This window comes from Malurus melanocephalus, unplaced genomic scaffold (assembly GCF_030028575.1).
Source record: "Malurus melanocephalus ecotype Western Australia unplaced genomic scaffold, MMel_1.1 scaffold_75, whole genome shotgun sequence".
Classification (NCBI taxonomy): Eukaryota; Metazoa; Chordata; class Aves; order Passeriformes; family Maluridae; genus Malurus; species Malurus melanocephalus.
Window position 1 is genome coordinate 1,358,377 of NW_026623307.1, and position 21,796 is coordinate 1,380,172.

The 21,796-nt window shown below is 57.1% G+C and overlaps 1 protein-coding gene across 3 annotated transcripts in view; it reads left to right on the forward strand.

Annotated features, from left to right (window-relative positions):
- EPHB3 (EPH receptor B3) overlaps positions 1–20,819 on the forward strand; it is a 31,966-nt gene extending 11,147 nt beyond the window's left edge. For 2 of the 3 annotated variants that reach the window (XM_057367104.1, XM_057367103.1), the window contains exons 2-16: positions 5,753–5,817; positions 6,188–6,860; positions 13,912–14,067; positions 14,219–14,554; positions 15,335–15,459; positions 15,608–15,776; positions 15,866–15,971; positions 16,342–16,439; positions 16,604–16,726; positions 16,825–17,072; positions 17,303–17,518; positions 17,609–17,758; positions 17,853–18,046; positions 18,216–18,371; positions 18,673–20,819. In XM_057367104.1, the coding sequence (XP_057223087.1) occupies positions 5,753–5,817; positions 6,188–6,860; positions 13,912–14,067; positions 14,219–14,554; positions 15,335–15,459; positions 15,608–15,776; positions 15,866–15,971; positions 16,342–16,439; positions 16,604–16,726; positions 16,825–17,072; positions 17,303–17,518; positions 17,609–17,758; positions 17,853–18,046; positions 18,216–18,371; positions 18,673–18,781 (2,924 nt within the window). In that variant the 3' untranslated portion in view covers positions 18,782–20,819. The remainder of the gene's footprint in view (positions 1–5,752; positions 5,818–6,187; positions 6,861–13,911; positions 14,068–14,218; positions 14,555–15,334; positions 15,460–15,607; positions 15,777–15,865; positions 15,972–16,341; positions 16,440–16,603; positions 16,727–16,824; positions 17,073–17,302; positions 17,519–17,608; positions 17,759–17,852; positions 18,047–18,215; positions 18,372–18,672) is intronic. The other variant, XM_057367105.1, reaches the window with a different exon arrangement.
- Positions 20,820–21,796: the final 977 nt, after the last annotated feature.

The window sequence follows — 21,796 nt, forward strand, 5'->3', positions numbered from 1 at the left end:
CAAACGCCCTTGGCATGAAGGGCCACAGCTGTGATACAGGCCCCTTTTTTTTCTTCCTTCCCTCCTGTCTTCCCTTTGTTCCCAGTTCATTGACAAGTCTGTGGCTTGCCCCGGACCTGGGGCAAGTGGATCTTGGTGGGCATGGGTGGTCAGAGCCCCTGTGCCCCCATGGAGAGGGGTGGGACAGGAGGCCAGCTCCCACGGCAGCCTCGCGTCTCCCCCCTCGGCACTGGGGAGCAGYAGGCGCCCTGCTCGGCGTAAGGACAGGTTCCCAGCGTGGGTGGTGATAGGGAGTGCTCCAGCCCTTCCCTTGGGCTGAACCGCACTGCCTGGCCTGCCCGGCCTGACAGTCGGGGAGGGCAAGGGTGGGACCAGCACAGCCCCCTGGCCTTGTGCTGGGCACTTGGGCAGATCGGTGTGCAGGGGGTCCACAGGAGAGATGGGATTCCTGTGGGAGGATGAGGGCATGTGAGCTGTGCAGCATGCTGGCAGTGCTGCCAGCCCCTTCCCTGCAGAGGGAACTGGCAGAGGGAACCTTTCCCAGGCTCCCAAACCCCATGCTTGGCACCTCCACCATGTGTACCCCCTGCCCGCTGAGGGTGCCTGCTGCCACCCTGCCTGCTGCCTCCCACCCTCACTGCAGCTTTCCTCCCTGCTCTCCTGGCTCTTAACTGCATCAGTGAGAGCTTTCCTCCCTGCAGTGCAGCTCCAGCACAAGGGGCTGCCAAGTGCCGAAACCTCCCAGCACKCCACCTCCTGCACTCCAAAGCTGCTGTCTGTGGTGTGCTCCATCCACAGAGCACATGGGCTRAGCGGGACAGGAGAGCATCCTCAGTGCAGCCCTGGAGCAGGGACATCCCCTGCTTGGGAGGAGGGTGGCTACAGGGTTTAGCTGGGGTCAGAGGGGGGAAGAACCCTCCTGGAGGGGGAGGAGGAGGGATCTGGGTGAGCTACATGCTTCAAGAAAACGTGTTGCGGGGTCTCCCAGACCTGACGCGCTCACRGGGCGCTCCTGTGGCTCAGCTTTTGTGTACGGAACGCTTGTCAGCGGGAAAAGTGCAACCTCAGGTTCTCTCCCACAGGCAGCTCTTTGTTCCCAGATAAAGGACCTTACACCAAAGGCCCTTTGTGCCGCTGCTCAGAACAGTGCTGGGATTAATTGTACCGATAGGTGCTTGAATGGGGAGCACGCAAGGCCACTCACTCCTGCCGTAATTATCTTCAAAACCGAGAAGGAAATTCAAATATGCAGAGAGATGCCCCTTTTGGTGGCTTTTTGACTAGCAGGCAGTCTCCAAGRTTTCAAGTACATCTCTAAACAAGCTAGCTTTCCTTCTAGAGGAGAAAAGCATGGCAGTAAGGGGAAGAGATGTCTGGCACCTCCGTTAGCAGCTACCATGGTGGAAGCCAAGCCATTTCCTGGGACAAATGGCCCAGCCATTGATGGCATTTGCAGGAGCTMAACGTGGGGTGAGTGGCCACATAAGGCAAACATGGTGCCACAGTGTGCATAGCTCCCAGAGAGCATGGGTGCGTTGCAGAACAGGTTCCTCTGTTTGCAGCAAGGCTGTGTGGGCGTCTTTACTGACTTCTCTCCCTTGCCTTCTTCCAGGATGCTCTGGACTTGTRTGAGCTGCCTTCTCTTCATCGAGGCAAAGAGCTGGCATCCTACATTGCCAGCGTATCCTGATAAAAGCCATAGTCCACGTATTCAAAGGAGAGAGCGTTCAAAGTGGAGTTTATTGGTGGAGACGATTGAGTCTTCCCCAGTGGCTTCATCTTGAAAGAATTTTGATACTTCCCCCCCTTTTCTGGCTCAGCCATCGCTCCGCGCGCGTCTGCCGCTCAACAGCGCGAGACGGGCTCTCTGGGCCTCTTAAGGGGGGAGTTCAAACGTTTTCGCTGGCCTCAGACCATGCATGCTGCATTCCTGAGCCTCAGCACCGGGAGAAAGAGGTCCCCGGCTCCAGATGGGTCCTTGCCAGGGCTTCAAACACCTAGTGAACTGCTGGGGACTCTGTGGAGGTGATGGGAGGGCTGTTTGGTACACGCTCATCTTTGCAGCTCGGGGTGTGCTTGGGAGGAGGCTTGCAGGGCAGGCAGGAGGCAGCCAGAATGATGCTCACAGCCTTGTTCAAGGAGTAARAATCTTTCCCTGTCCTGTGATCCCACTCTACCATGGAATTCCTGCTTGTGGAGTCAGCCATAGCCAGCTGTATGTGCTGAGCATAGCAAGGCTCCTGCTCCATCCCTTGCTTTTGGTTTTGCCCAGCTGAAGGTAAGGAGAGGACAACTCCCAGCACTGCAGACAGTGATAAAGCGAGCCTTAGGGTGACTTCCCCAAGCTGGCGAAATTGGGAGCCAATTTCCCGTTGACTAATGGGACCAGGCTCTTGCTGTGGTGTGCGGGATTGARGTGGCTTTGACTCAGTGTTCAGCCAGCCCTGATGCCATTCACGTCCCTCCACAGCACCTGCAGACCTGAACCACGCTGGGAAATCACCGGTGACACCTCTCATCCCACCTCTGACACCATGCACTGCAGGGGGAGAGCAGCTAGAGCTGCTCCTGAGCCACTGAAACCCAGTGCTTGGGCTCTCCAGCCCTGGGCATTCGCATGTGCATTTTCATGGGGTGTCAGTGTTTGGTGTACTCCAGTGTTTTTGGGAGAGAGGACCAGGCTCAGGGCCAGGCCACTGTGAGAGTTCTGTGGCACCTTTAATGGCAGAGAGTAGTTTCTGTGGCCCAGCTCAGCATGTGCCACCAGCCCCTGGACCATGCAGCACAGAAGCCCGCAGGGCCTGCTACCCACAACCTTCACAGTGGCWGGCTGCAAGGGTCTGGGAGGCTCCACTGACCCCACCTGGGTCACTCCCGTGGCTGCAGGAAGCCCCCTCTGCCCTCTGTGCTTAGCCTGTTTCCTTTAGCTGAATCGCTCAGTGATTTTTTTTTTTATTATTTCCCCTCCCCGCTCTCTCAGTGTGGTTTACGTGGCTCTCGCGCCAGCAGCCGGCTTGGCTCTGTCAGTTTTTTCTCTCCTCTGCTGGTCAGATGGCAGATGCTGCCAAATTAGGATGCAGGCAGCGAGCCTCCTGTCCAAGCTGAGGTTCTACCCACGGCCAACACTTGAGGGGAAGGACGCTGCCAGAGGGGAYGACAGCCATGGCAAGGGCTTGCTACATGGGGCCTGCTGCTGTGCAGGAGAGTTCCCGCATTCCCTGGACAGGTTTGGGAAGCAAACACCTACCAATGGTCTGGTCAGTCCAAGCTATGCTGTGGCTTGCCACAGCATCCTTGTGTCGCTCTGCTTGCGGGCACACCCTGCCACCCAGATCCCCATCTCCACAGCCTGACTCACCGCCACAGCCGCTCATCCATCAGCAGCCCCAGCCCTGAGCATGCAGGACATCCCTTCCCCGTTCCTCCTGCAGAGACAGCTCCCAGCTGGCTGTACCAGCAGCAGGGCCCTGCCCCGGCTGGACCTGCACAGAGTGTCCGCACCGGGAGCTGGCAGCCCCGCACTGTGAACACCGAGCACGCGCTTGGCTCTGCTCGCCGCCAGCACGGCGTGTCTGGGCCCTCACGGCACCGCTGTGCCCTTATTAGGGCAGCCACTGCGGGGCCTGTCCCTCAGAGAGGTGTGGGCAGCCCCCCTCTGGAACCTRCTCCCCCATCATCTGGCCCTGCCCGCCCGCTCTGGCAGCCACCCCATGCAGGGGTCTGGGAAGCGCAGCAGCGTCTCAGTGGTCTTGTGGCCATGCAGAGCCACACTTGGGCTCCTGCTGGAGTTCAATAATTGATGGCGTGGGAAATGGGAATGAAGAGGGATGGCAGCTTGTTGTGTCCCCTGAGCAGGTAGTGCCATGGGACTGAGCAAAGGATGCTTTATGGATGTCCAGTCCCATTCTGCCAATCCTGTGTCCCAACTTCCTGCATTACCTGCTTGGCAGAGGGCTTCTTCCTCTTCTCCCTTTGTTTTTCCCAGATACCTCTAGTTTGTGTTCTTGAGAAGCAGCAAATAACCACTGCCCAGTAACCATCTGTGCCCTGTTGTAGATGCTGCCTCTCTGCACCTCTCCTGTTGGGGAACTGGCACCATGAGAGGTTTTCCTCTCTCTGTCCCCAGTGCCRTGTCCACTGCTAGTGCCACCAGCCCACAATGGGACTATGTGTTTGCTCCAGGCAAACAGCCTGGGTGAGAAGCWGGCTCACTGGCCCAGATGGGAACCTGGCAAGCCACGAGGCAGGTCAGAGAGCCCACGTGTCCCCAGATGTGCTTGTTTATCTGTGCCGTGGTGGCACCCACAGCCTGTCCACCCAACTTGTCTTGGGAGCTGCTGGCGGGTGTCCCCAGGGTGGCACATGGGAGGAAGATGTTTACCTCCAGTCAGGCTCCATCCGAAACCCTGCAATGCGTGAGTGCTTCCTTCCTCCTCCACACTTCCTCCCTGGCCAGGTCAGCCTGGAGTTTTCCTGGGGTGGAAGGAAAGAAGCTGAAACTGCCTYTTACTGTGGGGCTGAGCTGTGGTGCTGGCACAGCTGAGCTGCCCTGGCATGTCCTTGTGCCTCAGCTGTTGAGAGTGAGCGGTTCCCAGCCTGCTGCTGGTTCTGGGAGAGCCATGTATCCCTGCCCCTCATCTCAAGCCTGGGTGGGCTGAGAAGGGGACGGATGGATGGGCAGCCCTTGGGGAGCTTCACGGAGTTTGGGATGGGGCCATGTCTGTGTCTGGGGAGGGGGATGCCCTCACCTGGGAGGTGTTTTGGCGCTGGTCCTGGGTCCTGCTCAGTGCAGGCAGCAAAGCCCCCTTGAGCACACCAGAGTCTCCAGGCATTTGCAGCCCCCACTTCTTCTGAACCCCCATAGACCTAGGAGAGGGTCCAGGGGATCCTGGGCTGCCTGCTCTCCTCCAAACAGCCTAAGGGCCATTTCTGGAKTGTGGCTCACTGGGCCAGCAGCTCTCAGAGGGGCCACTGGCCCCTGAGCATGTCCCTGTTCTCTCATCCTTGTGTTTCACTCCCGGTTTTTGCACATGGTGCTCGCGCGGAGCCACGCGGCTCTGCCCGGGATTAGCGACAGCTGCCTGCAATTGCAGCTCTTCCCAGACAAGCGTCTCGCTCCCCCAAGGCTGGGGCTGGGGCTGTTTGGGGAATGCTGCCGGGGTGGTTTGTCTTGTAGTCTGCTCCAGGAATGTTGGCCAGACGGTCAAATTCTTCTCCCCTCTTGTAAAATGAGTGATGTGGGGCGTCTCTGGGAGAGCAGCCTGCCAGTCCCTCCTCCTCTGGATAAACCTGCCTGGCCCGCACCGCCCTGTCATGGGAACRGGCCCTTTCAACCCCAGCCACAGTAAATACGCGCCCTGCCAAAGCAGAGGGGGAGGGTGCGGACGGGGGCGCCCGGTTTCCCTCCTTTGGCATCCCCTCCGCTGGCTGGGGGGCACGTTTGGCTGTGCTGGTGGCTGCCTGTCCCCCTCTCCCCCTCGCCACCTGGCCAGTTCCTTGTCCTGCCGCTTGCCTGCTCCGGCACAGCTCTCCGGGGACGCCTCGCTCTTCCTGTTCTCTTGACAGGAGAAGAGAAATCTGGAGTCTGTCTGCGCCGCTCCCCCCTCCTCCCACCATGTCTCACCCCCCAAGTTGCTGTTTTCCTCAGAAATGTCAGCCTCAGCTTTCCTCTCCCCCACTCCTCCTGGTTTTTTTCCCTCTAATCTTGGCCTTCATCTCCAATTACTTCTTTCTCTCCTTCCTTTCTCTCCAGAGACCCTGATGGACACGAAGTGGGTGACCTCTGAATTGGCATGGACAACTCATCCGGAGACAGGGGTAAGTTTGGAGCCAGCCCTGGTCCTGACCTCCAAAGGGCAAAGTTGGCCCTGGCCCCATGGCAATCATGGTTGCTCACCAGTGCCTTTGTGAAGCTGGCTACATCTTTCTCCTTCCCTCCTGAGCTTATCCTCGCCTCATGAAACCATCTCCTCCTGACTCGGTGCCAGCAGAGTGGGAGTGCCATGGKCCCTGGCCTGGGTTGCTCTTAGTCACCTTGATGACCAGGAGGGTTGTGACGGGTGGAGGTGCAGCTGCTGCTCTTCCCTGTTGACTGTTGCCTGTTCCCCCCCACCCTGCACCATTTGCAATGTRTCCGTGGCACTGATGTCCCTGGCTGGGGATGTAACCCTTTCCCTCTCGCTCACAGTGGGAAGAAGTCAGCGGTTACGACGAGGCCATGAATCCTATCCGCACGTACCAGGTCTGCAACGTACGGGAGGCCAACCAGAACAACTGGCTTCGTACCAAATTCATCCAGCGCCARGATGTCCAGCGCGTCTATGTGGAGCTGAAGTTCACTGTGAGGGACTGCAACAGCATCCCCAACATCCCTGGCTCCTGCAAAGAGACCTTCAACCTCTTCTATTATGAGTCAGATACGGATTCTGCCTCTGCAAACAGCCCTTTCTGGATGGAGAACCCCTATATCAAAGTGGATACAATTGCCCCAGATGAGAGCTTCTCCAAGCTGGAGTCTGGCCGTGTGAACACCAAGGTGCGCAGCTTTGGCCCTCTCTCCAAGAATGGTTTTTACCTCGCCTTCCAAGACCTGGGAGCCTGCATGTCGCTCATCTCTGTCCGGGCTTTCTACAAGAAATGCTCCAACACTATTGCTGGCTTTGCTGTCTTCCCGGAGACTTTAACGGGGGCTGAGCCCACTTCCCTGGTCATCGCACCAGGCACCTGCATCCCCAACGCCGTGGAGGTGTCTGTGCCCCTAAAGCTGTACTGCAATGGTGACGGCGAGTGGATGGTACCTGTGGGAGCGTGCACGTGTGCTGCTGGATATGAGCCCACCATGAAGGATACACAGTGCCAAGGTAAGTGCATGGCAGAGTGATCATCACTTTTGTCCCCGTGGATGCGTTGATGTGAAGGAGGTGGTTTTGTGTTGAGCTCGGTCTGGTTTTGGAGGCTTTTCCCTGAGGAGGGAGCAGGGTGGTGTCTCAGAGGTCTGGTCTGCGGTTTGACTCAGAAGCCTTAAAGCTTTTGTGGTCTGGACTYGTGTGATGTCTGCTGGGACACACTGGTGAGCAACCACCAGTGCTACCCTTTGTGGGATGCATCTCCTTGCACAGAGCTGCGGCTCAATGCATGGGCCTCAGCAGGGATCCAGCACATTTCAGCCCTTGAGCATTACCAGAATCTCTCTCACCCCTGCTGCTGTATCCAGCATCTTCCCTCTCTCCCTCCTGCAGTGCTCGTGGCTGGGGCGAGTGATTGTTCTTGGCAAGTGTGACTTCATGCTGCTTGTGTGGAGGCACTTGGAAGCCCTGGTGGTGAGCAGGGCTCTGCTGGGGGAGAAGCCATGCCGATGCATGTTCCCCCTGCCAGTGCTGAAAGCTTGCAGCAGGGGTTGTAGGGAGCAGCAGGAAGGCAGGGGATCTGAAGCTCCCTGTTGTTGCTGGRAGGGAAAGAAGCATATCCTGCACATGGAGATACTGGGGATGGAGAGCCAACCTAGCTGAGACATAGTTCTGCGTGGGTCCTGCAGCTGCCATGCTCTCCCACGATAGCTTTGGTGTTGCTGTTTAACCCCAGTTCGGGTGTGTTGATAAGGAAAAATCTKTCTGGATGGATGTTGCACTCCCTTGGGGTGGTTTTTTTCTTGGGAGCTGTCTCTGGCAGGCAGGACCCTGCCCTGGGGTGGCTGGGGTTTAGGGCAGGAAAGTTGCCGTTCCCCTTGGCTGGAGGCATTGCACAGGGAGTGGGATGCTGGCTGGGCCCCCAGCACTGAATGCCTTGTGCTCGCYGATGACGGGATGTTTGGCGCCGGCCCCTTGCTCTTGGCAGGGGCCATGTGATTTGGGATGGCCTGTGACGTGGGGCTCAGGCCAGGCTGGCCTCTCCRTTGGCCTTGGGAGCAGCATAGCTGACAGCCATGCTGCTGTGGCTGCTTAGGGAGAGCTGAGTCTCTGCTGGGGATCCAGAGCTGCCAGCACAGCCCTAACTTCAGTGCCACAGCCCCCTGCATCAGTCTTGTGAGCAGCCAGTCTGGCTCCACTTGGGGCAGATGGACACACCAGTGCCAGGCATCCATCCACACTTAAAACTGTTCACTGGGGTCCGTGCTCCTGGGGAGCTGCTTTCCTTCTTGCTCAGACTGGGAGATCTCGGACCATACACAATGTTGTTGGCTCTTTCCCCACGGAGAGTGGGGTTTGGGCACAAGGTGATGCCGTTTCCAGCCGGGCATCTGGGTTGTGCTAAGTGGGGGCATCCCAAGGCAGGACTGGGAGCTCCTCAAATTAGGCTCAAGGCATTGCTGGAGCCTGGGGCAAGGCCCCATCTCCACATCCCCCAAGCTGGACAGACCCCCATGGGGCGGCTTTCCCAGCACCTTTGATTTCCCACCAAGCCCCAGCTTCTGCTGCAGCAGGCAGGGAAGCCATGCTGGGCCATGGGCACGTCTCCATCCGGCAGCCTGCCTTCTCACTGGGCAGAAGCGGCGGTGTCCTCACGTTTCTCTGGGAAAGTTGCGCTGTGCYTGTAGGATCAGATTTTCCGCCATATGATCGTGTGTTTTAAGTGGAAACAGCTGAAGAAGGGCTGGGAGAAGCCGGAGCTGTAGCTCCTTTTCTCCTCTTGGCTGGATGTTCCCTTACCCCATTTCAGCAGTCCAGCACCACCGATAAGTCTCCCAGCCCCTGTGTCATGGATCCAGTGTGGATGCAGCCCCCCAGAGCTGGGGTTTCGTCTCTGCCGCCCCAGGGAGCCCACCGAGGCTTCACCACAGGGGCGAGCAGCGCTCCAGAGTGCCAGATGGCATTTTAATAAATAACAATACCCAGTTACTGCTTTAGATGGGATAAGCCCTGTTGTAAATCTCCCCCTTTCCCMAGACTTTCAGTGGCCTTTGAAGATCTCCTCCTCCTCCTCCTCTTTATCTCCATCCAGAGGCAAGATTAGAGCTCGCATTCAGACCTGTTACAATGCAGCTTGTATCCTGGTCCCTTGGGAGCAGAGGGCTCATCCTGCCCGACTGAAGACAGTTTCTTTGGCATGCTTTGTAAGGCGATACGCCAGGCTGGTACCTGGCGCTCTACTGCTGAGTTGCCACAGCATTGATTTGGCATCTCATTCTCAGCCTCATTATCTTTATTTAATTAGCACATGGCCCTTCTGGGGGTTGTGCCGCTTCCCACACACTCCCTGCCACGCAGAGCTGCAGAGGCAGCTCTTGGAGGACAAGGAGGAGCTGCTGGCCAGGGAGGGGGRCAGAGGCTCCCACATGCCTCCACAGGCTGGAGTGCATTGTATTCACACCCCAAACCCCCAGCCCCTGTGGTTSAGCCTTGCCCCCAACCCCATCCCTTCTCCATTTGGTTAGGAGGCACCCGAACTGTTCAGGACATTTGGTGCTGATCAAGGGGCTCCCCAAAAATGCTTCTGGGTGCTCCATGATGGATTTGTTGGGATTTGCACCCCTCGTGCTGCTGGCTTCACATAAAGACAGAAAAGCTGCTGTGCTGGGGTGAGCAGTGAGCCCCCTTGTTGCATGTTCCCCTGCTCATGGGGGAGCCCTGGAGGAGGTCCACAGTGCCCCCAGAGTCTGCATCCCACTTGGGAGAGGGGCTGGCTATGTGTGGTGCAGTTCCTTTTCTCATGGCACCAGGCACTGAACATTTGGGCTCAATCGATAGGTGAGTGCAGGTCAGCCCGGGGCCAGAATCAGAATCAGAATCAGAATTTTTGCAAAAATAAATTTCCCTTGCAATCGGTGACTAATGAAAACATCACCRTGAATTAAAGAAAAAAAAAATTGCCAAGCAAGCATTGCACTTGCCAACTGTTTGCAGCTTTGCATTGCAACATGGGCTTGCTGCATGAAACCCAGGAAGTGAAACTGCCTGGGATTAATTGCCCGGGCTTCCAGATCAAAGGCAGCAGCAGGGAAGGCAGGGAGAGCTGCCGGTTTACAGCTAGGCAGCTCCACAATGGGTTACTTGTAACACAGTCGAGGAAATCTGCCCYTGCTGTCCTGCCTCTGACCCACTGTGGCTCAAGAGGCAGCTTTGCTTATTGAATTTTTTTTCCCTTTTCTTAAAAAAAAAAAAAAATTGTTTTCCTGCCTGTTCCTTGGATGCCACTTCAAACCCCCAAGGGCTCTTTCCCTTCTCTCCCTTCAGATTTACTCCATTCACTTTTGGACTGCGCTAGTGTGAAATATTTTCACCCAAAGGGTGATTATTTTACTTTTTTTTTTAAACACTGCCTTTTAAGAGAGACTTAAAAACAGAGTTACCGCCTCGGCTATAGCCAGGCTGTTGCTTCCACAGCTCTGCTCCATCTGTAGCCACTTACGACAGCGGGAAGGGAGCGAGCTGTGCAGGTTCATAAAGCACAGATCRTCCCGAGCAAACCCAACTGCTGCCTCTAAAGAAATTACAGGGTTGATGGGCAAAGGGATATGATCAGTTTAATTTATCTAGGCTCAGGCGAGGCRTTCTGCTTCAGTCCTACAGGGAGAGAAATAGCTGGAAGGATGCTGGAATAGTGTAGTGCGAATGGGAAAGCAGTCAAAACATGAAACATGGTAGTTTAAGGCAGGTATTTCCCAATGTGTCACAGCTATCCCTGCCTTTCCCAAGGGAGGGGACCCCAAAGTTTTGGAGATGCATGCGTGGTTCATTGCTGCTTGCCTGCATCCCATGCAATAATGGAGGCTGCCTACGGGATGAGTCACTGCTCTCTGCTGCTGCCAGAAGGGTTTTATTTCGGTGTTTTTTTCAGCTCCCTTCCTTGAACTTTATTCATCAGGGTGGGGATTGTATTTGGGAATAGTACCCTCCTCTTCCCCCAGCTCTGTGCTGCAGCTCTTTGAGACAGTATCAGTCCCTGGAGGTGGGCGGCTGATGAAAATCCTGGAGGGGCTGCCAGAAGCAGCCGGATGGCCGGGTTTGCCATGCCRGGTGTGCTACGTCCCATAGGGTGTGCAGGGGCAGCTTTACAGCAGGGCTCTGTCACTGTCCTCCTCCCTCTCTCCCTCCCTCCCACACCCCACACAAATCCCCTCTGTGGCTGATCCCGCTGTCAGGCCAGACTGCCTCTCCCTCCCATCAAACCAGCGGCTCCTCTTCAGACCGGGGAGCTCCGCTTCGGTTCCCTGACCTGTTATCCTGTGGCTGTCACTGACTGTCATGTTCTCCCCAGAGGTGACCGCAACACAGCACCAGGAGATGTGATCTGTGTGCAGAGGTTCAGAGTTGTTATTTTATTTGAGGACACTTCAGCAGGAAAAGTGCTTATGCAAAGCTCTCGGTAGGGAGAGGGGAGCCTAGCTTCCCAGCTCYGGCTGGATGGAGTCACGTTCCCACTCCAGAGCTCCCAGGCTCGTTCCGCAGCGTGCCGGCCAAGACAGTGGTTGTTGTACAGGCAGTTTCTTGCAGAGAAGAGATGACACAGCGGCTTWTCCACCAGGGACCTGGGATCAGCTTTCAGCTTGGTTACAGCCTTCAAATGTGGCGGCTGAGAGCTGTCAYGCTGCCACCGAGGTCTTTATGCTCTGATTTATTAAGCAGAGTTGGAAACTTRAACACTGGAGTGCATCTGGGCCTCGGTCCCTCTGCTTCTCTTCCCCTTCTTTAACAGGGCTGGTTCATGGCTTGTCTGCCCTCCTACCAGGGTGGAAAAGAAATGGCCTTCATCCCTTGTGCCTGCACTGGGCACTGCTCAGCGGTGGCAGGCAGCTGCCAAAGGACAGCTCTGCCTGTCCCTTCTGTGTCTGGGAGGCCACTATCACCTCTGTGCCCATAACCCACTGGGCACTGGCTGGCACTTGGTGTTCTCATCCCTCCTGCATCCTTTGCAAGCTCCTGGCTGTCTTTGTCTGCCATGCCATGCTTGGGCTGTCAGCTTCATACAAGCTCTGGTTGCTCTGGCTCCACTCTCCCCCCAACAAGCCTGTTCAGGGGGTTTTGTCCCTGATGGATCTGGGCTCCTCTCCATAACCAAAGCATGTTTGGCAGCTTTCTGAGCCCAGAGCATTCCTGTCCAAGAGGTTTCAGTCATCTCTCATTCCTCAACAATCTGGTTCCTTATGTGTGAATCTGCATCCACCCAGTTTGAACCGCCCGGAACTCCAGCTGGGGTGGGTCTGCCTGTGCCGAGGCTGTTCTGCGACCTCTGGGCCTCTGCTGTGCACATAAAGACACATTTTCTGGTGGCCTAGAGGTCCTAGGATGGGGAGACAGAAGCCCTGGACCTGCTGGCCTCCCATTGCTCACCAAGGAGCAGATTTTCACACTCCTTTGCCCTCCAGCCTGCACAGTCCGGACAGGCTAAGCTTTCATTTCCAAAGGGAAGGCCCAGAGGCTGGGTGAACTCRGGTCAAGGAACTGGAGTCAGCCAAGCCATGCAGTCGGTCCTGTTTTGACCAAAGAAGAGTCTCCTCGCCAGAAGGCTCACACCGTGGGAGCAGGAAGCAGCTCCTGACACCCATCTGGGCAGTGGGGCTGGAGAGCATGCAAGGGCTGCTCTCACATTCCCCTGGCCAGCAGCACAGTGCTGGAGCAGGGCTTCTCCCTTGGGTTGCTGCTGCCCGGTGCCTGGACAAACAGGGGCCCAGGACAGCACAGGAGCTGTGTGCGGGTCCCTGCGGGGCTGGCCCGGCAGCGTGTGACTCACAAGCTCCACGCCCCATGTGGGGCTGCAACCAGCMGGAAAACTTCCACACAGGGTGTCGGGAGATGCCTCATAGCAGGAAACTTCCACTTGCCACAGCTTGGTGAAGCACCAGGAAGCCTCCCCCTGTTTTCAGGATGATGTGTGACAGGCGTGGGAGGTGGGAGGGTTATGTGCCCTRGGAGCTTCCCTAACCTGGCAGAACGAGGAGGACGTGCCCTCCTTCGGGGCCATCGGTGCTGATGCTGCCCCAACTGCAGCAAACAGGGTGATGCTGAAGCAGAGCTGGCGCCAGTGGCTCTCTCACCTCATCTGGTTGCAAACACAGAGCACAGAATCCGCTTCCTTGGGCAGCACCGTGATAAATTGAGCTATTTTGATGTGTGTGTCAGGTTCCTGAGACCGCTCTGCTCCTCAGCTCAAGTGCTGTTAATCCTTTCACGTGCCCCTCATTACAAATAAACACCTTGTGGTGCCGATCGGGCCATATCCCAGGACTTGCGGCTCCTTGAAGGACCCTGATCGGAAGCGGAGGAGGGAGGTGGCAGTGATGCTGAAGCAGCTCTTTAGCCAAGGACCTGCAGGAATGTTTTCATCTCGCTCAGCACTCCACTTGAGCCGACCTCGTGAGGTGCCACCGCCCCGGGACTCAMAAGTGGCTGAAGAGCCTGAGGCGGAAGGTTTGGGGCTGAGTGGCTGATTTTGGGTGGTGGAGGCCTCTTGCAGGGCTGCCGCAGGCAAGGCTGAGGAATTCTTTTCTTCCCAGCCTTATTTMCCCAGAGGATGGACCACTATGAAGATTGCCAGGCCTGGAAAACAACATAACATGGCCTTCTTCTGTGGAAGAGAGCATGATAAAACCCTTGGGAAGGGCAGCAAAGGAACAAACCTGACTAATGGACCTCCTGGATTGACCTGCCCTACCCCCAGTACTGCTGGTGGTGACCAACTCTTCCCACCTTCAATTACCTCAGGCCTGCTGCTGTAGCACAACATTTCCTGGCAGAGCTGTGCCTGGGCTGGCCGGTGCTTCCAGGAGCCCACTCTTCACATGCTGCCCAGCCAGGAGCACTGCATCCCTGGGCATGGCTGATGGTGGTGGAAAGGCTTATAGGAGGCCTGAGGTCTTCAAACCACTGATCAAAGATGTGGCAGGGCAGGGAGGAAGGGTCTGCCCAGCCATGGTGGGAGTGATGAATGTTTTCCAGGTTCACTGTATAACTCAGGTCTGTTTTTTTTTTCCTCCAGCATGCGGCCCAGGAACCTTCAAGTCTAAGCAGGGGGAAGGTCCCTGCTCTCCCTGCCCTCCCAACAGCCGGACCACCTCTGGAGCAGCAATGGTCTGCACTTGTCGAAATGGCTTTTTCCGGGCAGACACAGACTCTGCAGACAGTGCCTGCACCAGTGAGTCCTGCCCTGGGCAAGGAGGGGAGGCAAGGGAAGCTGTGGAGATGATGGGGGTCCGTGTCTGGGGTGAGGGTGTGTGCTGTGCCCACGCCAGGGGCGAGCTGGACATGAGGACACACCATCCCTGACCCTCACATTTCCCCTGCAGGCGTCCCCTCAGCCCCCCGCAATGTCATCTCCAACGTGAACGAGACGTCGCTGGTGCTGGAGTGGAGYGAGCCGCAGGACACGGGCGGGCGGGATGACCTGCTCTACAACGTCATCTGCAAGAAGTGCAGCGTGGAGCGGCGCCTGTGCACCCGCTGCGACGACAACGTGGAGTTCGTGCCGCGCCAGCTCGGCCTCACCGAGCGACGCATCTACATCAGCAACCTGATGGCCCACACCCAGTACACCTTCGAGATCCAGGCCGTGAAYGGCATCTCCAACAAGAGTCCCTTCCCTCCCCATTTCGCCTCTGTCAACATCACCACCAACCAGGCAGGTCAGTGGAGCCGTCAGGGAGCRGGGGCTGGATCTGCACCGCACAGCAGAGTGGAACAGAGATTGCTTTCTGACAGCCTGGGAGGCTGCAGTCCTTTGTGGTGCTGCCTAACTGGCTCTCTGGGCCCGTATCTAATCCCCTGGGTAAATTGTCCTCTCTGTTTAAAGCATGTCCCCAGAGGAGATGAGATCAGAATACATGCGAGTGAAGAATAGGGCTGGCAGATGCTCCAGAGAGCTCTGGATCTCCTAGACCTACCCCAGAGATGCTGTGCCTGCTGCGAAGGGAGGAGGAAGGAAATGAGATTTCTCTCCTGTGTCCCTGGAAAGGCTCAGCACCAGCCCAAACCTTCGCAGGCGGCCAAGTGCTCTGCCATTCCCTCCTTCCTCCCACTCTGGCCCCTCTCCAGCGTGCTGGTAATCTCCAGCCACTGYGCTCTGATCTGATTTCACGGGTCTTGCTGCTGGGGTGGAGCACATAGCTCCTGGCAAGTGGAGGAGGGGAGAGAGCCCCAGTTCGGGCTGGCAGGACCCTTTCCCAGACCAGTTTGCAGCAAGGCATGGGGTGAAGCAATACCTCAGTGTTATTTCTGAGACTCCCCTTGGTGTTGAGATCACACCTCCTTACAGAGAATTGGGGAAGGCCAATCTCAAAGCCTTTCCATACCTTTCCACCAAGATTATCCAAGCAGGTCGCAGGCAGAGCATCCCCTACACTGATGTGGGTTGGTGGAGGGGGGAACCTGGCACAGGTGGCTCATTCCTCCCCTGTCCTTCCCAGCCCCATCTGCCGTGCCGACAATGCACCTGCACAGCAGCACCGGGAACAGCATGACACTGTCATGGACTCCCCCAGAGAGACCCAACGGCATCATTCTTGACTAYGAGATCAAGTACTCAGAGAAGGTAAAGCAGGAGCATCCTTTTCCCTCCTCCAACCCTTCTAGCTGGCCACCGGCACCATGGCAAAGGGGGTCCCTGCAGACACGGTGTCTGGGACCCAGCACATGGCAGGGTGGCTTCACAGAGGTGACACACACATGTCTCCCTACAGCAAGGCCAGAGCGATGGCATYGCCAACACAGTCACCAGCCAGAAGAACTCGGTGCGGCTGGACGGGCTGAAGGCCAATGCCCGGTACATGGTGCAGGTCCGGGCACGCACCGTGGCGGGATACGGCCGCTACAGCCTCCCCACGGAGTTTCAGACAACTGCAGAGGGTGGTAGGTACTCCATCACCTCCATTGCCCAGCCCTCCCCTGTGTGCTCCTTTCCCAGCTTGACTTTGATTCCTGCCTGTCCCTCCATCCAGGTTCCACCAGCAAGACTTTCCAGGAGCTGCCTCTGATCGTGGGTTCAGCCACTGCAGGGCTGGTGTTCGTCATTGTGGTGGTGGTGATTGCCATCGTCTGCTTCAGGTACTGGCTTTTCAGGGAAGAGGGTTTCAGAGCTGGATTTGGGGGTTGTTCATGTCTGCCACAGAGCTTTTCCCCTCACCTGTGGGCAGAGCCCTGGCAGCTCCAGTCACAGAATAAAGGACTGGACCAGCCACATGTGGGTCCCAGAGCAGGGGTCCTGTGGGAGGACTGTGCTGCTGCTTCCCCAGCACAAGCTGGGCTCTGTCCAGGCTCCTGCCATGCGCTCAGCACAACTAGGCCATCTCCTCCCATCGCACCTCGGGTGGAGGGATGATGGCTCTGCACACAGGCTGCCAGAGGGAAGGCTCTCTGGCATAGGCTGTCTGTGCTRGGATTTGGAAGTTGGCAGTGAATGTCTTTGCCCCATCAGGAAAGGGATGGTTACTGAACACCTCCTCTCGTCTCCTTTGGGCAGGAAGCAACGCAACAATACCGACCCYGAGTACACGGAGAAGCTGCAGCAATATGGTGAGTGTGAGAGCCCAGCAAATGGACTCTGCCTGCCCTCTCCCAACTCCTGCCTGTGCAAAGGGGCAGCCTTTGACAACAAGGAGTGGATTGACAGACAGCCAAGTGGCTTGGCATCTGTCACCCATGCTGTGTCCTCCTGGTGATGACTTCTGCCCTTGCAGTTACCCCTGGGATGAAGGTCTACATTGACCCCTTCACCTATGAAGATCCCAATGAAGCTGTCCGGGAATTCGCCAAAGAGATCGACATCTCCTGTGTGAAAATCGAGGAGGTCATTGGAGCAGGCAAGTCYTGGGGCTGGGCACAGCTGGTGCTGAGACTGCTGCCTCTCACCCTGTCCTGTGGCTCACCATGCTGCCCTCCTCTCTCCTTCCCACCCCAGGGGAGTTCGGTGAGGTGTGTCGCGGGCGCCTGAAGCTGCCTGGCCGCCGCGAGATCTTCGTGGCCATCAAGACGCTGAAAGTGGGCTACACRGAGMGGCAGCGRCGCGACTTCCTGAGYGAGGCCAGCATCATGGGCCAGTTTGACCACCCCAAYATCATCCACCTGGAGGGCGTGGTGACCAAGAGCCGCCCYGTCATGATCATCACAGAATTCATGGAGAACTGCGCGCTTGACTCCTTCCTCCGGGTGAGCATCAGTSCCCTCCTGCCCTGGGCTGGGGGCTGCAGTGCAGGGGGTGCAGCAGCTTTGAGCCTTTTCCATCTCTCTACATTGTCATGCTGGTGTMCCCTGGGTTAAGCTCTTGACAGACATCATGGAGTGGGAGAAGAGGGAGGAGGAAGGTGATGGTAGCACATTGGGATGCATCCTCAATCTGTTCAGAGTGTTGCAAACCCCTCTGATCTCTCCTCTGGCAGTTGAATGATGGGCAGTTCACAGTCATCCAGCTGGTGGGAATGATGCGAGGCATCGCCGCTGGCATGAAGTACCTTTCGGAGATGAACTACGTGCATCGGGATCTGGCTGCCCGCAACATCCTGGTCAACAGCAATTTGGTCTGCAAAGTGTCTGACTTTGGGCTATCTCGCTTTCTGGAGGATGACCCGGCTGACCCCACCTACACCAGCTCCCTGGTATGGGATACTCATGAGGAATCCACCCATCCGGGGTGGGGGGAGACACCTCAGGTATGCACTAAATCATGGAGCTGTGTATCCGTGCAGGGGGGCAAGATCCCAATCAGATGGACGGCTCCTGAGGCCATYGCCTACCGCAAATTCACTTCAGCCAGCGACGTGTGGAGCTACGGCATCGTCATGTGGGAAGTGATGTCCTATGGGGAGCGACCCTACTGGGACATGTCCAACCARGATGTAAGTGYTCTCTRGGGAGTAGGGAACTGGGAGCTGTAGGCTGCCTGTGGGAGCCCAGGTGGCTCACARCCTGCCTCTGCACATCTCTCTGCAGGTGATCAATGCTGTGGAGCAAGATTACCGCCTGCCACCCCCCATGGACTGCCCCACAGCACTGCACCAGCTGATGCTGGACTGCTGGGTGCGGGACCGCAACCTGAGGCCCAAATTTGCACAGATCGTCAACACGCTGGACAAGCTCATCCGCAATGCTGCCAGCCTGAAAGTCATCGCCAGTGTCCAGTCTGGGTTAGTGACATCCCTGTTTTTAGCCAGGACTTAACCCTAGTTCCAGGGAACACTGGATTGGTTGGGAATAGAGCTGTGGGAGGGCAGGGATAAAAAAAATCTCCACTGCTTCCAGTTACACATCTCTATCCCTTGCTTCCCGGTGACTTGTGGCTCTCTTGCCCTTTAGCATCTCCCAACCACTCCTGGACCGCACTGTCCCAGATTACACCACCTTCACCACCGTGGGAGACTGGCTGGATGCCATCAAAATGGGACGGTACAAGGAGAACTTTGTCAATGCTGGATTTGCCTCCTTTGACCTGGTGGCACAGATGACTGCAGAGTAAGTCCATGCTTGGARGGGAGGAGGGAGAAGACTGGGGCTGGGGCTGCTGCACACTGTCATTTGCCTATCTGACAGCCACTTCCTCCCTCCTGGACGGGTGGTGGGCTGAATTGGGGACTGAGATTCAGCAGGGAGTTCAGGTGTAGAATTCAGCATCCAGTCCCCTGTGGTGTTAGAGGGAGCACTGGCGCTTGGCAGAGGGCTGTAACAATGAACAGGGTCCCTTGCCCCTATGGAGCAGGGCCACATTTTGATGTTCCTGGTGACTGGGGGCTGAGTCTTCTCCTTYTCCTTGCAGGGACCTGCTGAGGATAGGGGTGACGCTAGCAGGGCACCAGAAGAAGATCCTGAGCAGCATTCAGGACATGAGGCTGCAGATGAACCAGACGCTCCCAGTGCAGGTTTGACCGCAGGGGACTCTGCATTGGAACGGACCAAGGGAACCTGCCAACCAGGTTCAGTTTGTGGTGCAGCCCAGCTTCCTGTTTGCCCCTCCACATGGCGCTCCTCTGCCTCGGACGGTCGCCTGGGAGGGGATGGGACGGGACACCCTTCCCTGGATCGAAGGCACTCACGCTGAGAGGGAGCCCAGCTTTTCGTCCCGTGTCCTGGAACGGCGAGGCAGCAACACGTCTTCATATTGAAGATGGATTATGGGACAGAGATGGCACATCCCACTTCCCGCCCTGTCTCGGTGCTCATCGGTTTGAAGAGTTGTTCTGCTTCTTGGATTTCTTTTCACCCTGTTTTCCCCCCAGTCCTCACTTCCCTCACCTCCCCGAGGCCACAGACTGTTGACCCGTCCGCTGAGTCCGTCAGACACGTCCGAAGCCTTCCCTAATTGTGTTCTCCACACGGAAGCAGCCGGGGGAGGCCCAGCCGGCGACGGGGCTGGGGCCACCAGCCCCAGACAATCACTCCTCTCCTCCAGCCCTGGCAAGCCCTCCACCCAAGGGTCTGCACTGGAACGTGTCCAAAGGGAAGGCTTCACTCCCTTTCTTGGCTTTGCACGCCAGAACCCGAACCCGATTTACTATGCAGGGAGTTAGGCAAAAAAAAAAAAAGAGAAAAAAGAAAAAAAAAGAGATATATTAAAAAAAAGATAAGAGGGAGCAGAAAGGGGAGGGAGGGGGACCAGGTGCCTGGCTCCRCATCTCTTACCCTCTTGGTTCTCCTGGCCAGCTCTGGACTGCAGAGCGAGGCCGTCAGCACGTTTGCACAGGGACCCTCCGCCCCCGGACCGACAGCAGCCGCGCTCCCCCCGAGGGGCCGGAGAGCGGGGCTGCGCCGGGGGCTGCGCCGGGGGCCGCGGCTCCCCCAGCCTCCTCTTTTATGCAGAAGGAGCAGGTGCCGCCGGCGCGGCTGCCCGCTCCTGACACACGCTGTGATTGCTGCCAAAAGACTCACTCACCTTTCCCTGAGGATTCACTGCAGCCCGGTTCCTCCGAGCCGAGGGAGAGACTCCCAGCGTGCCTGAGTGTGCGTGAGTGTGTGCATGCGTGCGTGGGTGTGTGCTGGCCGCAGGACTGTGGGAGGCAATGGGCAGAATAAAGGCAATAAGAATTTTACCCGAGTTTCCTTTGCTCGATCGCGCTCTCATTGGATGGGCCCGGCTGCCTGCAGCTTCGCTGCCCACCAGGGTCATCCTTCTCCTCCTGGCCAACCCCAAGCTGGCTGTGTGCYCCTTTCTGCTCCCCCCTTTTCTTGCTGTCACGTTTTCAGGTTGTCCCACAGGGACCAGGCAGTGATACTGTACCAACCTTGTGGTGCTGGGAGACCCAACACGCTCCCCATGGGGCACGTAGCGTGACAGCTCTGAGTTCCAGCTCAGAGCCAGTCAGGAAATTCTGTCTAATGWACTAGAGATACTCAGCAGTTTTCCCTCCGTACCCTCCTCAAGTCAGGCTGGAACTGTGGGAACCAAAGAGGGAGTGTGAAAGCCAAGCCAGGAGCAGCTGTGTTCACTGCCCATCCCAGTGCCAGAGGGTCCCCACAGCTCCAGGGCTTTTTCCTAGACCAKTGTTCCTTCTCTGCTTCCTTGGGGCAGTCTGGCCCCCGGCAGGAGGGTGGCTGCAGCTCTTGGCACCCCTCTTCTTGGCCTCTCTTCTCTCTACACATGGCTCTTGTGCCAGAGGGAGCACAGCAAGGTGGATGGAGTGGCTGCAGGTAGCAGGGTCACCCCCTAGGAGAGCGGATCTGGGGGGCCACATGCTCTCAGTCCAGGGCAGATTTGTCCACAGTGGCCAAGTTGCCCATCCTGRGTTTCTCAGGTCTCCCTTGACTGCAGTACACCTTGCTAACTGGCTTTTGAGGTGCTTTGCTGGCAGTCCAGAGGGGCAGGAGGCATCTCCCCAAAATGAGGGGGAGCACCCATATGTTCCCCAGTGCCAGGCCCCGATCCCCTCCTCCCTATGCTGACAGGGCAGGTGCAGTTTTTCCCYTTTTCTTGRAMMRGSCYKSCCYTKGGKTTYYYWWTWAMCCCGTCCTCCTCYRCAGGAACAGTRAACAAGTCCAGGAGGTCAGGTGGCAGCAGGTCCTGCAGCAGGGAACGGTCTCCCCACATCCCACCATCTCTGCAGGATGTATCTGGGATGTTGGCTGACAGGTACACCACAGCCCCGTATTTCTGGGTTTCCCATCCTATCTTGCTTCCCACCCTGGCTGCTCCCCAGCCCTGCCACAGTGGGACCCCAAACTGCAGTGCTGGGCAGACCTAACCCCTCTCCCAGATCAGGAGGAGGAACCTAACACTGGGAGGTTTTTAAGAGCAAGTGTTTAAAGTGATGTCAGAGCCTATTTGGGGCTTGCTCACCCCCCACAACCCCTCATGCAGAAGCACAAAGGGGCCTAGGGGCTGCCCCTCCCTCCCTTGCCCCCCAGCCCCTGCTACTGCAAGGTTGGGGGTCCCACCACCCCTGGTGCATCTCAAACATCCCCATCTCAGCCCTCCATCCTGGCCAGGCTTTGATTTGAGGAGAAGTTCTTCTCATTTTAAACAATGAACCCCTTCTCCCACACTTCTCTATGCACACCCTGCTCCCATGGGGCAGGACACAGCATCCCTGCAGCCAGTCCCGGGTCTCCCCCCAGCCTCAGGGGTGCACCCAGCAGCTCTCCACATCYTGTACCTGCCTCCTCCCTTTCCATATAGATCTGGGGGAAAGCTGTGTTCCATGGTGAAAGAAAAGCAACAGCGAAAAACAGCAGCCAGGGAAATCAATGCGAGCGTGCGTTTGTAAAAATATTTTTTAACGGAAAGACTTTTTTTCAATTAAATTATTTAAGGAATTTTATGGAGGTCTGTGGTGCCTGCGTGGTTCTTGGGGGCTCTGGGTGGCAGGGAGCCCTGTGCWGGGCAGGTGAGGTTGTGTTTAGGCGTTTTGTGGGTAAAAGCGGGTCCATGGCAGTGAGCAGGAGGTGCT